The 15259-nt window shown below is 44.1% G+C and overlaps 1 protein-coding gene across 1 annotated transcript in view; it reads right to left on the bottom strand.

The window, feature by feature from the left end:
* Nucleotides 1-13617, bottom strand: part of LOC308130135 (sodium-coupled neutral amino acid transporter 3-like) — a gene marked incomplete at both ends in the record, with an annotated part of 46290 nt that extends 32673 nt beyond the window's left edge. Inside the window, 3 exons of the mRNA XM_080496335.1 lie at nucleotides 11028-11143; nucleotides 13371-13443; nucleotides 13556-13617. Of these exons, the coding sequence (XP_080352461.1) occupies nucleotides 11028-11143; nucleotides 13371-13443; nucleotides 13556-13617 (251 nt within the window). The remainder of the gene's footprint in view (nucleotides 1-11027; nucleotides 11144-13370; nucleotides 13444-13555) is intronic.
* Nucleotides 13618-15259: the final 1642 nt, after the last annotated feature.

Genomic DNA, 15259 nt, shown 5'->3' with positions numbered 1-15259 from the left:
ACAACTGAAAAGTCTGCCATTGGTCACGTGATCACCCCCCGGACACCCCCCCCCCCCCCCTTCAAGGTGCAATACTGGAGGCCAACGGCAGGGGGCGCACGAGAGCTCTCCCTCACCAGCTGGAATGTCTGGGGCGGGCCCTCCTTCAGGATTGGTCCACATGACCCAGAGCCCACTGGAAACACGACACCAAAACAAAAGGTACAAAAAACCCCGCGGGGGTGATTTCTTCCTCTCCAATGTTGAAACCTGTGTAAAGACGGACGCATCCGTTTCGCACGGAGACGAAGTGCCACGTGTGCCCGCTGACCGGGCCCGGAGTTCCACACCAGACCGGACGAGCCGACAACCACCGTGGAACTACGTCTACTTTTCCTTTTTCTCCTTCTTCTTCACCGGAGTCCGAGTGTGCAGCTGCCAGCGCACCCTCCTCCCGCATGCAGACCTGAAGCCGCTTCTTCTCCCCCCTCCTCAAAAGAAGCGCTTGATCATCCTCGGATCATCCTGTGGACTTTTCCCTGTCCACAGACCATTTTAGCTTGTTTCCCTGGGACGCCAGAGAAACAAGCTCCAGCCGGGAAATCAACCGACTTTACCCGGCCGCCGCAGCACGTTCACCCTCGTCAAACTGAGTAAGGCTTAGAGTCTGGGCAGGCAATGAGAATAACGTGACTGTAATATTGCTGTGTGTTTATTATTGTGTTGAAGTCAGGGACGCTGATCCCTGTTTCCAACCAATCTGTGTCTGCGCGTTGGATTTACATCAGCGCGAACCTCGCTCCCTCTCTCTCTCTCTCTCTATCTCTCTCTCTTCGTCTGAGTCCTGTATATTCCCATATCTGGACTGGTGTGTACAGCTCCACAGTTACACACCGCGGGACTGTGCAGCTAGACAAATTCTGTCCACTGCCCTTCTCCCTCCTCTTCTCCTTTCTTTTTTTTCTCCCCCTCACTAACAATCGCAGCAGCCGCACGCTGTTGCATGCGCTTCTGTGTCCGTGTGTAGCTCACTGCCCCTGGGAAAACTCGGCCACAAGCCCCCAGGCGCGCTCCAAGCAGGCTCACGAGCCGTGCACGAGCACAGTGACGTCACGCCGTCCAGAAAGAGCGCGCCGAGCGCCTCTGGTGGCCGCGTTGGTGATTGCAATCTCTTGAAAGGTCGCCACTCGGTGGACAAGTCGAGTCATTGCATTCTCCCTCCGTGCGCCGCCGCGCCCCTAGTGGTCGTTCCGGTTACTGCCTCGAACTAGACGCCTGCCGCCATCTAGTGTCCGTTCGAGGTCATTACACCCACACACACTGACCCTCCAACGCCTGCCGCCACCTGGTGGACGTTCAAGGTCATTACACCCCACTCAGGCTTCCACACATACACATACACACACACACACACACACACACACACACACACCCTCTTTCTTTGTACATAGTGTTTGCTGTTTAATAGATTAGATCTTCGTGTTTGATGTTTATTACTTAATTGTGTTTTAATAAATGATTTATGAATTATTTTTGAATAATACATTTTTGTTAATAAACGCATTTTAACTGAATTGATCGATTCTTGGTTATCATTGTGTATTTATTGTTGACAATTCACTGGTTTGTAACAGTCTGTGCTCGAATCTCACACCTTCCTTGTTATTTAATATTGTTATATTTACACAGAAATATTAACTTTACTTAAATAACCCTTTTTGACAAACGAGACTGAAATTTGGTATTAGCTATTTCCAGCTTAGCTGGTGGTGCCCCGATTTAATTATTATTTGATAAATTACCAATTTAGGCAAATTAATATTTTTTTTTATTAATAAATTATTTTTGATAATTTATTAACTTTTGAGTGATTACTCAATTACTCTAGGAGTTGCTGATGAGTAACTAACCGTTTACTTTATTAGTAATTCCAATTTTTCCTAAATTACTTTCAGTAATCTATTACTTTCAGTAATCCATTACTTACAGTAATCATTAATGCTAATTACCAACCATAAATCCCAACACACCGCTTCGTGAAACAGGCTGGAGTTACCCCGCTTCCTCCGGTTTGAGTTACCTCCCTTTGTGAAACGGAAAATCCCGCATTTCCCTCAACTTGGTGTTCAATAACCTGGGGTAATCCTTAAACCTGCTTCGTGAAACAGACCTCTGCACAAGTGAGCTGCAAAGATGGCACAGACCAAGAACACAGGTAAAAAAAAAAAAGTGGAACCTTTTTTTTTACCTTTTGTAAGATCATTTAGCATATGACAATCTCCTTTGTAGTTTTAGTAATTTAATTACAAATCTTAACTCTCACAAATCTGTCCATCCATGTCCTACCAAATTGCTCACCTGTCCCTTTATTTATTTATTTGACATATTTATTTGTTTATTTCTTGTAAGGGGATCCATCCTGAACCTGCCAGTGAGACGGTCGGAAAACAATGTCTTCAGTCCACGCTGAACAGAGCTTACACAGGTTAGTTGGTAATATTTTTATTACCAACTTTTTAATAAGTAATATTTTTATTATTACTTTTATCATAACTTACTGTGATTATGTAACTCGTGTGTTTGTAGGACCACTTCCTGATCCCGACATCTTGGCATCAGGAGGAAAACTACGCCAACCGGAGTCCCAACCACTCATGGCTCTTGTTTTAGATGGCCTCTCAACTTTGGAGTCGGTCCCATCCAAATTTGGGCCTGTGCCACGGGGCTGACCTTTGTCCTACCAGTGCCCACCTGATAAGTCCTGCGGTGGCATCATGCTGCACCACCTGACTCCAGACTTTCCTGCTCTTCCTATGATGGAGCACAGTCTTCCCAACATGTGCTTTGTGCCCACACTACGTCAACTTATGCATCTTCAGTCTCTGCAAGTGTCACTGGAAATGTAACGTGTTTTAAAAATGCTTTTTTTTGTCAAGGTTACAACTATCGGGTGAGCAGGTAATATACGTTAAAACCTGGTGGATTTAATGGACACCCATTACAAAAGATGTATTAACTAAATATTTAGCAAACATTCATGTTTTGATTTGGTGGATATTCATTTGCAGCATAATCCATTCTCAATTTAAGTTATAAATTGTTCACTTAAATAGGTCTTCAGAATTTTCTGTTTTACAAGAACTTCTAAATTTAACTTTTTGCAATTAAACTCAATCTATCCACAAATTAAATATATTAAAAAAACAGGATAGTATTTTGCTCAAGTGTGTTTTACTTTAAGAGCACATTTAAAAGAATAAAAACTCTTCAAACATTTACTTAACTAAGAGCAATATAACTATTCACATAATGATTAATTTAGTCCTCCAAACAAAATGGGCTGTGGTAACAAACAACAAACAAACACCCGCTAACAAAATCCTCCGGGGTGAAGTGCCGGCTGCATACAAAGTGCTCCCCGTCTTTATACAGAACGTCGGACCCTCCTCCCTTCTAATGGCTTGGATCCACTGCCTCTGTTGGTCCGGGTCCGTAGCAACGACATGGTAAGAGAGGTAAGGTTGTTTTCTTGCAGCACAAGAGCAACCAGGAGCACAACAACAACAAGTGTGTCGAGACTGAGCCATGAGTGTCACTGTCCGATGCTAAACCGATAGCCACCGGATGCTGGTTAGCCCCACATCCGGTTTTAGATGCGGAAGTGTGAAAAAGGTCTATAAGCAGGCCTGATTAAAACTTGTAGTCTTACAATGCCCCCTGGAGGAGATAGGGCTTGGGTATGAGACATTAAGCTAAAAATTGCATGTTTGTGTAGTTATTTTTGGCACCAGTTCAAAGAGGATCTGAACTCCACCTGGCTAACCTTGGAGGCTTTCCCAGTGACCCGTTTTCCTCTTGTATATTTCTAAGACATGGTTAGTCTTAATGTAAAGAAAACAACAACTTTATTTTACATAATGCCCCTAAAACGTGGAGACTGGCAACTAAATTTGAAAATCAAAAGGCCTTCCTCTCTCTCCTTACTCCTATCCACTCAAATCCTAACTTCTCTCCTGGTTTGATGATGGAAGAATGTGGGTGTGTTGAGGGTGGGATATGAACAGCGCAACATTCCAAGTGGGCTATGATTTAGTGAGGTTCTTCACGTGATGTCAAAGGTGTAGTGGTACTACTGTGCCTATCATTTTGGACATCCCCTGACACGAAACAACATGCTTAACACTTCAGGCATAATTTGATCAAATATCAGAAAATGGGCATCTTTTGTGTAGCTGTAGTGAGACATCTGAGTCCTCCAGACTCTGTAGGGCCCATATCAGGTTGGGAATTTGTTTCTGGGTGGACAGTTTTAATGGTTCGATTAAGCCGCAGTCCTACTGCACTTTTTGTGCTGGGACGTGTTTTCGCGTGGTCCCACTGAAAAAGTTGTGGCTGGTACGGAAAAATCAGCGACCACTGGCTACAATTTTCCATCACCCCTCCATTGAGGACTAATAAAGATAAGCACTGATAAAGAGGTCTGTAAGCAGGTGCTACAACGCAGCCATCTGCTGATTGGCAATGACCATCATCACTCTCGATTTGCCAACATTATTTAAATATTTCATCGGCCTGCAGCAATTTGTAAGCAATTTAACTACATGGTGGAAGAGTGGTTAGTGCTCCCACCTCACAGCAAAAAGGTCATGGGTTCAAATATGGCCTGGGGCATTTCTATTTCAACTGTTTTTTATTGATTTTGCATCCATTATAAGCATCACACACAGCACATTGCACATTATAGACATTTATGTGGCCATAACAGAACACAGGCATCCAGCATAGGGCGTATAGGAACATAGTGCAATGTGCTTGATAGGGGACAATTCCCCCTTAACAAAACAAGAAACTCAAAAAATAAATAAACAAATATAAATGAAACAAAAAATAAATAAAATAAAATTCAAAGTAAATTACAAAATACAACTAAGAAGGAAAGGGGGGGGAGGGAGGGGGGGGGCTACATGAAGGCCTCAGTCAGTCACATTTGCACTCGGCAGGTTATTAAAGTAATCCAGGAAGGGCTGCCATGTTTCCTGGTACTTTTTTGCAGAGCCCTGACTACGATATCGTAACTCCTCTAATTTTAAATGCGCCGTTACCTCTCTGACCCACCGAGCGTGCGAGGGTGGCGAACAGTCCTTCCACTTGAGAAGAATGAGTCGACGGGCCAGGAGGGAGGCAAAGGCAAGAGAATTTGATTGACAGCTTGAAAGGGACATCCCCCTGGGAGCCAGGCCAAATATAGCTGTGACAGGGTCAGGTTGCATCTTGCGCGAATATATAAAAGAGAGAGTATCAAACACGGAGGACCAGAATGGGGCGATGGATCGGCAAGTGAAAAACATGTGAGAGAGGGTGGCAGGGGCCAAATGACACCTCTGGCAGGTGGGGTCGGTGCTCGGATACAGCTTTGCAAGCCTGCTTCTACAAAGATGCAGCCTATGGAACACCTTGAATTGAAGTACCCCATGTCTTACACATAAGGAGGATTTATGTATTCTTTCAATAGAGGACTGCCAGGTCTCATCAGACAGTTTCAACCCCAATTCCTTCTCCCAGGAGTCCCTCAGATGTTTAAGGAGTGGACTATAGATACCCTGGATTATATTATACAATCTAGAGACACATCCCCCCAGAAAGGGGTTAAGGTCAAGACAGTCCTCCAGCCACCCCCTTGGCGGAGCCGACGGAAAGGAGGGGACATGTTTCCGGACAAAGTCACGAGCCTGTAAATACCTGAAATAGTGAGTCCTAGGCACGCCATATCCTCCAACCAGATCCTCAAAAGATAGAAACACCCCCTTCTGAAAGAGATCAGCCACACTCTTCAGGCCCTTAGAGAACCAAAGTTGAAAAGCCGAGTCGAGTAAAGCAGGTTTAAAAATTGGGTTACGAACTATAGGAGGAACCGGAACAATCTGAGTTAGTCCAAAATGTAGCCGAAACTGCGACCAAATCCTAAGTGAGCTGCTAACCACTGGGTTGTTGGAGGGATATTTTTTACTAAGCGGCAGGGGAGCGCACAATAAGGAGGCTGGATCCATCGGTTTGCAAGAGAACATTTCCATGCTGGACCAGATCGGACCCGACCCCTCCCTAAAGTGGGACACCCAAAAAACTAGTTTGTGAAGATTCGCAGCCCAGTAGTAGTGCAGGAAATTGGGGAGTGAAAAACCTCCCTCTGATTCTCCAAAAAGGTCTTACGAAGACGCGGAAGTTTCTCGTCCCAGATAAATGTAGAGACGTGCTTGTCTAGCTCTTTAAAGAAGGATTTTGGAAGAAATATAGGAATCTGCTGAAAGTAATATAACAACCTTGGCAGCACAACCATTTTCACGGCATTTACTCTCCCAGCCAGAGATATGGGAAGAGACGCCCAGCGTTTTAGGTCCTCTTTAACCCTTTCAAGTGCCGGTTGAAAATTCTCCTTAGACAGGTCCCTGAATTTCCGTGTCACATGCACCCCCAGGTATGTAAACGAGTCAGAAACCACTTTAAAAGGAAAATCAGTGTAGGAAAGTTCAGACGCTTGGGAATTGATTGGGAACAGTAGGCTTTTGGTGAGGTTAATTTTGTAACCAGATGCCGACCCAAACAGGGCGATAACATCAAGTGCGGTCGGGATTGACCTGAGAGGGTCCGGACAAAACAGCAGTAAATCGTCCGCATACAGGGCCAATTTGTGCGTATGACCTCCCCTCACAATACCAGCAAAGTCGGACCGGGCTCTAAGGGCAACGGCTAGAGGCTCTATTGCCAAGTTGAATAGGAGAGGTGATAATGGGCAGCCCTGACGCGTGCCCCTCCGGACGGAAAAATACCCTGAGACAACATTGTTAGTGCGAACCGCAGCTTGAGGTGCAGAATACAAAAGCTTTATCCAGGATACAAAGCCTGGACTGAACCCAAATCATTCAAGCGCTGTAAACAAGTACTCAAATTCAATGCGATCGAACGCTTTATGCGCATCAAGTGAGATAAGGACCTCCGCAGTGGGGCTAGGACTAGAGTATACTATATTGTAGAGGCGTCTAGGGTTACCAAAAGACTGCCTACCTCAAACCCAGTCTGGTCCGGGTGAATAACCTTATGTAAAACTGTCTCCAACCGCAACGCTATAGCTTTAGAGAGTATTTTATTATCGCAGCAGACCAGACTCACCGGTCTGTAAGAGTCACATCTCGTCGGGTCCTTCCCCTTCTTAAGAAGGACAGATATAATCGCTTGGGACATGGTAGGAGGTAGTGACCCACGTCCAAAAGCCTCCTTGTATACCTCCTGAAGCACCGGCACTAGTTTATTGGAAAATTTCTTGTAAAATTCTATCGGTAGGCCGTCAGGCCCAGGGGCTTTTCCGCTCTTCATAGCCTTGATCACACACTCTATTTCCCCGTTAGAAATGTCCCCCTCCAAGGCGGCAACCTCATCCGGGTCTAATGTGGGAAGCCCAAGGTTGTTGAAAAAGCGTGTAACAGAGGAGCCATCAGTGACCTCAGATGAGTATAGTGTCTCATAAAAACATTTAAACTGATCGTTTATACCCTTCTGGTCAGTCGTAGTGCCCCCAGTTGTTGTTGTAACTTCTGTTATTAGACTATCTGCAGCCGCCTGCCTTAATTGATGGGAAAGTAATTTACTTGCTCGTTCCCCGTGTTCATAATGAGACTGTCTAGATCTAAGAAACAGGTCCTCCACATGGGTAGTTGCCAGAGAGTCATATTCTGTCTGCAGAGAAATGTGTTCTTTATACAGGTCGGCAGTCGGCATAGCTGAATGTCTTCTATCAACGTCGCCAATTAAGTCCATAAGCTCTGTCATACGTTTTGTCCTCCGCCTGTTCATGCTGATAGTATAGGAAATAATTTGGCCGCGGAGATACGCCTTCATAGCCTCCCACATAGTGCCCACGCTTGTCTCTGGTCGCCGATTAGTTTCGAGAAAAATATCAATGTGACTGGAAATAAAGGCAATAAAATCATCGTCCGATAGTAAACGCGGGTTAAGCTGCTATGTTCTCTGCGGGCGCATGTGACCAGGAAAACAGAGCTGCAACACCACTGGGCTGTGATCCGGAACCACGATATTCCCATATTCAGTAGAATGGAGAAAAGAAATCAGCTTTTTGTCTAACAGGAAGTAGTCTACCCTTGAATATGACTGTTGGGCCGCAGAAAAAAAGGAAAATTGTTTACCGGTGGGATTTTTAAAGCGCCAGGGGTCCAGCATGCCGTAACCCTCGGCAAAGGAGTTAACCACACGGGTCGAGTTAGACAGAGGTCTAGCCGACACCGCAGAGCGATCCAAGCTGGGGTGGAGGACACAGTTAAAATCTGCCCCTAGGATGAGACAGTGTGAATCCAGATCTGGAAGTAGGGCAAACACATTACTAAAGAAAACTGAGTCATCCCAGTTAGGGGCATAAATATTAGCCAATACGACTGGTAAGTTATACAGTGAGCCCTTGACAATAACATATCGACCATTTTTGTCTGCAATGACGGTGGACTCTACAAACTGCACATGTCTCTGGATTAGAATGGCTGTCCCCCGATGCTTGGTCTGTAATTTAGAGTGAAAAACTTGGGAAAACCCACCTCGCCGAAGTTTAGAGTGGTCCGCTAAGCTGAGATGCGTTTCCTGTAAATAGACGATGTCTGATTTCAATTTACGTAAAGTGGAGAAAACCTTACTACGTTTTACCGGGTGGTTGAGACCCCTGACGTTCCAGCTCACAAAGGTGGTCGCAGCTCTAGCTGTACTCTGCATCCCTGTTACCTGTGACAGTATAGGTCAGACATTCCAAGAGCCCTGCATGTAGATAGATAGGGAAAGGGAGGGAAGGGGAACTAGAAACAAACCAGAAATAAACCATCCAAAACAAAAGTTTAAACATTAAACCAAAACATACATGACAGAAACTCAAAAAACACTGCAACACAAAAAACATTAAGGAAAAAACATTCCAAACAGCATTCAAAAAAACACGCCGGTCCCTCCCCAAATGAGAGACTGCACCCCGCCCCCGACAACACTTACACACTACAACAAACAGCTTACCTCGCGAGACCGAGACTGAGACTCGCCAGTGCCCTTAAACATAACCCATTATCCTAATTATTTATCAAGAACATTAGCTAACCTCCAAAAATAAAAAGTCATATTCAGTGTTATTAAAACCAAACACCCAAAGTAAAGAAAAGTGAGCATCCGCCGCTTCGTTTAAGCGGTTTAACATGGGTAATACAGAACCAAAGCATGCCTGCCAACCCACCTCACGTGTGGGAGGCGGCTATTGTGCTAAATAGTAGCGTCTCGTTAGCCAGCTAAATAGGCCGTAGTACACGTTAGCGCCAACATCGTCAGGCAGTCTCATGATTATGTGCCGAGTAAATCACATCACAGTGGGCCGCACTGTAACCTAATCCCTTAAAACATATACCCACCTTATAGATACAAACAAGAAAATGTACATTTACTCGGTCGAAACATTTAGCCGCTAACGCAAGCTAGCATAAACATAAACACGCAGGATATAGCCTATTAGCTGGCCCACCGAATACCTCAGGTTGTTTCATGGAACCCCCGCAGTGGTCTTCTTCACGAAGCCTTTGGCCTCATTCGGATCCGAGAAGCTGTGTCGCACACCGTCAGCGGTTGTAATTCTAAGGACCGCGGGGTACCACAGTCCGTATTTGACCCCTTCACAGTTCTTAAGCATGTTTTTCACATCCCTGAAAGCCGCTCTCCGCTTCACAATGGCCTGCGTGTAGTCAGGGGAAATCCTGATATTGTCCCCTTGCGGTGTCACCAGATCGCCGGATGTAGCTGCTTTGCGGAGAATAGCCTCCTTCTCCCGATAATAGTGACATCTCACCACAAAAGTACGGGGTGGCTGGTCCTCCTGGGGCCTCTCACGGAGAACACGGTGGGATCGATCAAGCAGGGGGGGCGACTCCAGACCTAGCGTCTGCTGAAGCAGCTTAGCCATGAAGTCAGATGGATTCTTCCCCGTCTCCCGTTTCTCCTTTATCCCGGTGATCCGCAGATTACATCTCCTCGACCTCGCCTCTAGGTCCTCGTTCTTGTCGGATATAGTTTTCATCTCCCTCTTTAGCAGTTGCATATCATGCTCCAGAGTAGTTATCCTGTCAGAGTGTTCGTTTGCGGCTACATGCAGGTCCCCCACTCGGTGCTCGAGGGCCTTAATACGACCACCAACTTGTTCAATAGATGTCTTCAATTCGTCTCTCAGCTGGCCAATTTCCCCTGAATGTGTGTCGGCGTTACCGTCGATCTTCTTCACCAGGTCGTCCCTCAGCGAGTGGATGGCCTGCAGGATTACAGAGTCTCCGTCTCCCGCTGTAGTAGCCGGAGGGAGCTCCGCCTCACTGTCTTTAGCCGAGCAGCTAGCTTTAGCCTTCGGGTCCATGGTAGGGGCACCATTTCTCCGATGGATAGCCGTCATTTCTTAGCAGCCGATAGACGGTTGAATAAAGAACGGTCACAACTACACAAATAAACAATAGGGTGTTGATAGGAGGTTGCTAATAAACAGAACTCACGGCACCAGCGAGGAGCTCAAAAACGTGCGTCTTCACATGGCTCCGCTCAAACCGGAAGTCGCCTGGCCTGGGGGCATTTCTGTGTGGAGTATGCATGTTCTGCTGTACGTGCGTGGGTTTTGTCTGGGTACTCCGGAGGAAATTTCCCCCTGTGGATTAATATAGAGCTCTGTTTGCTTCTGTCATTGTTGTCTGTCCTCTTTTTTTCTCTCCTCTATCCTCTCACTCCAACCGGAATAACAGAAAGCTGCCACCTCTGAGCCTGGTTCTGCAAAGATTTCTTCCTGTTAAAAGGGAGCGTTTTCTGTTGCACAGTTGCTTATGCTTGCTCCAGTAGAATTGTTGGGTTTTTCTCTGTTAAAGTGCCTTGAAATTAGTGTGTTGTAGGTTTTGCTATGCAAATAAAGTTGAATTGAATTGAGTTGCTTATCTCATTCAGTTTGAACTCGCCACAGCAAAGAGGATAATTTCTTTAATACTCACAGGAAAAGCACAATGCCAGTGTTGGACATGGCATAAGACAGTCCAAGGATGCCACTCCCCATGATTGCATTGCTCAGGTTAAAAACTGACATCCCAAAAGAGGTTTTTCCGTGGAACTGGGAAAAAATAGAAATATTATTGATACCAAAGGTCACACAAAAGGTTTCAAAGATGTCATTGTTTTTAACTTTCCAGTTGAAGAGGACAGAACAGTGTGTGTGTCTGGTTACAAAAATACATTAGTTTAGAGAACGAGAGCAGACAAAGTTGAAAATAGGACACTGGACAATGTGAAGAAAAAGAGGAAAACAGAATTTCCTAGTCCGAGCAGTGTGCACAAAAAGCAGACATAAAAGATGGATGAACTAATGAGCATTTTAAGTCACTCAGATGATGTTTCCAATTTTGATATCTATCTTTCAACATTTTGGAAACCTCGTTCACAAAATAGAATTTTACTGACTCGGGATGTGAGCTGAACGATGAAGCGAGCTGACTCGGGCATGTGAGCTGAACGACGGAAACAAGGTGAGTCGGTCATTCGTGCTGAACTACACCTACAAGCTGACTCAAGGTGCTGAAAGCCTCATGTGAATGTAAGGAGCCGGAAGCTGCTGTGCTTAGCAGCTCGCGTTAGCGGCTCAGCTACAAGCTGCTTTTAGCAGCTCTTTTAGCAGCTCTTTTAGCAGCTCTTTTAGCATTACAACTGCTTTTCTCACAGGGCGACTAAAGTGAGTAATGGAGTTCGACGAGCTGCAGAACAGTGACATTTATATTTTCCTATCTGCGGCTGGAGGCTGTAGCAAGAATGACTCAGTGAACGAGTTAATGAATGTGATACTCGTGAGTCACCGTTCAGTAAAGTGACTCGCGGGTTTTGAACGATTCGTTCAAATTCGATCATCACTGCTCCTCAGTGTTGGTTTTAATGGCTGAGGGTAAGTTGTATGGGAATTCACTGCCGCAACTTCGTGCTATTTGTCTGTAAATGTAGTAGTTTTTGCCGAGGTTTTTACTGTAGATCGTTTGTCATAGTGTTTAGAAGTTTAGAAGCATATATAAATTCATTAATTTTGGCGCGATTTTCCAGTAAACGCACAGTGTGACGTCAGCACACAGCGGCCCGGGTGAACACTGTCTTTATTTTATGTTCAGAACCAGAGTGGAGGAAGGCCAGTGGGAACATCAAGTGTATTTGTAGTCTTTTCTACAGGTATGTTTTAAGTTTTCATTTTATTTCCGTTCATTTGTTCCACCCCATATTTACGTATTTAACAGATGGCAGTATTGCAAATTTTGTATTTCATTTTATTTCATTGTTCAGATTTAATGTTCAAAATGTACTTTTAAAATGTTGTCGAGTGTTGGTTTTAATGGCTGAGGAACCAGAGTGGAGGAAGGCCAGTGGGAAGATTAAGTGTATTTGTAATCTTTTCTACAGTGAGTAAATCGAGACTGAAGGACACTCAATCGACTCATCATTATTTTAAAGTCCAAATCACACCTGTTACGAAGGGACTGTCAGAACAGCTACAAATGGACTCAGAATTAACTCTTGCTAAAGCCATACAAAAAGTCAGACAGAGTGAAACTGTGAAAATACAGCAAATAATACTGCACAGCAGTTCTGCAGAAGATAAGACTCGGAATATTGATGCAATAAAAGCAAATCTGAAGAAAGGAGGAACTCGTCAATGGCAACAGTCAAAAATGTGCAGAAGCCACACCAGCAGGTCGAAAGAGAGTGCAACCGCTGTGGTTGAAAGAACAAACACTCATGGAAAGACTGTCCAGCCAGACAGGTTCAATGTAGGAAATTTAAGAAAAAAGGACATTTTGCTGTAGTGTGTCGCAGTAGTGATGCTGCAGCATTAAAATAAGTCACAGAAAATCAAAATGATATAGACAGTGAGGATTGTATGTTTTGGGGAGAAATTGGTACAGAGAGGTCAGAGCCTTGGGTTGAAAAGGTCAAGCTAAATGGTGAAAACATTCAGTTTAAACTTGACACAGGGGAGGATGTTACATCTTTTCCAGAGAGACTATACAAACCCAACAGAGATGGTAAACTGCAGGCAAAAGGAAACTTCTAGGGCCAGGCAGACAAAGTTGAAAATGGGACAATGTGAAGAAACAGAGGAAAACAGAATGTGCTTGTCCTCACAGTGTGCACAAAAAGCAGATATAAAAGATGTATGAACTCATGAGCATTTTAAGTCACTCAGACAATGTTCCCAATTTTGATATCTATCTTTCAATATTTTGGAAACTTCATTCACAAAATAGAATTTAACCAATTTTAGATTATATATATTTGAAAGTCATTGTCTGTCTGACACTTACGTCTGTGAAATGGGGTCCCTTCGAACCGGCGTCTGTTTTGTGCTGCTGAAACATTTCTTCCTCATGTCGGATTCTGCAATCAATCACAAAGAGAGAAGAAGAAACAGTTATTAATATTAAAGTAAATAGTAATTTGTGGATGTCAATAAAGCATGGTTCGCAAGTCTGAATAAAATCAAACATACCCTCCATCCAGAGACCCAGTGGCTTCATGATGGTTCCCATTCGACAGCTTCTGTAGTTCCATAGTGACTGTTTCAATAGAAACATAGCTTCTTTAAACAGATGACCGCTTGGAAAAATAATAAAGTTGAATTACTATTTTATTTGTATCATAAATAAGTTTAGCACTCACTCACTCACTCACTCAAACAAATAAACATTGGGTATGTGTAAGTTTGACTATTGAGTCAGAGCATATCTATGTGTGTTTTCTGCTGGTTTAGATCTATGGAAAGAGAGAAACGGTGCACTAATGGCGACAGCTGATTGGTAGTGATGGCCAAATGAAGCTTCAATGAATCTTCATGAACCACTGTCTTTATTTTCTAAAGCCACTAGATGGCACTGTCTGTTCAACAAATGTTTGAAAACACACTTCATTACCAGTCTTTCAGACTCTTCAAACCAAGAGCGCCATCTGGTGGAGTCAGGTAATATAGAAAGGGACCCATGAAGCTTCATTGAAACTTCATTTGGCCATCACTACTGATTGGAGAGCACACGGGGTGCAGAGATCTGCCTATGGTGTCTGACTTACTGGTCTCAATGCTGTAGAAGCAATAGCTGAAGTTCAAATAGTCTCTGTAACAAAGACAGTGCATCACTGTGTGCATAAGGCATGTCTGCAGCCTGCATTTAGTACTTAGTTGAACGAGAAGTAACCCAAAGTTTTCCCCCGGATTCTCTATGTTTAGTTTATCAGAATCACTTCGGACCCAGATAAGTGATGAAAAACAACTAGCTGCTGCCGTCCTTCAAACAAATGTCACTCGTATCAAAGTACACATGTGAACCACAAACAAACCCATGTGTCTGTGTTGGGTCAAATGTACCAATAGAAGAGCAAACATCATAAAGGTGCAGGGACACTATGGTTGTTCCCAGAGCAATCTGTTTACCGATTGATTCTTTCTTTGAACAATTTGATATGCGGAGAAGCTGAACAGGCAGAACACAAAAGAGACATCAACTGAGAGTCCCGCAGGATGAAATATGACACATAGATCCAGTGGTCTGACAAGACAACTACAACAAAAGTAACCAGAACAGCAACTGATGCTTATTTTATATAATAATTAAAATACATTTTAAGATTAGTGTATTACAAAAGGAGACGAGGAGAACCCGTGACTTCAGCTTTAATACTTTCACCCCTCATAAACTGGAAGCGAATGCTGGAGACCTGAGCAGAGCCATCACAGGAGTCCTGTGGTGTACACCCTATCATCTGTGGCTGTTCATCCACTGCAGCGACATGAGTGAATATGACACTACCACTGTAGGACTGATATATAAACCTCCAGGTTCATATATAAAAAGAAACAGAAATTAAATTCAGCAATTGACAAAAAGCTGTAAACAATAATCTGGTGGATTTTTCTGATGATAAACTGAACATAAAGCACCACGAAGACCAATCAAATAATTGTGTATCAGAACAAACTGAACCCTTTGTTGACTCTATTAGGAAGTACAGAGGGTGGAAACAGTACAGAGCTACCTTCTTAGGCCCTGCTTACACGACAATGATTACAAGTCTATCTGCAAAACTTTCTTCACTGTTGGGGGGGGGTCATTTACACGGCACCAGTGTGTGGATGCACTGTATCCGTGAAGTTTTTATTCCAAGGTGGAAAGATTCTTTAATGGCCATGAATCCCTCCTGC

This window comes from Blennius ocellaris (assembly GCF_963422515.1).
Source record: "Blennius ocellaris genome assembly, chromosome: 5".
In the NCBI taxonomy this organism is placed as follows: Eukaryota; Metazoa; Chordata; class Actinopteri; order Blenniiformes; family Blenniidae; genus Blennius; species Blennius ocellaris.
The sequence above is the reverse complement of the archived record's forward strand: the minus strand, read 5'-3'. Positions and strand labels throughout refer to the sequence as shown.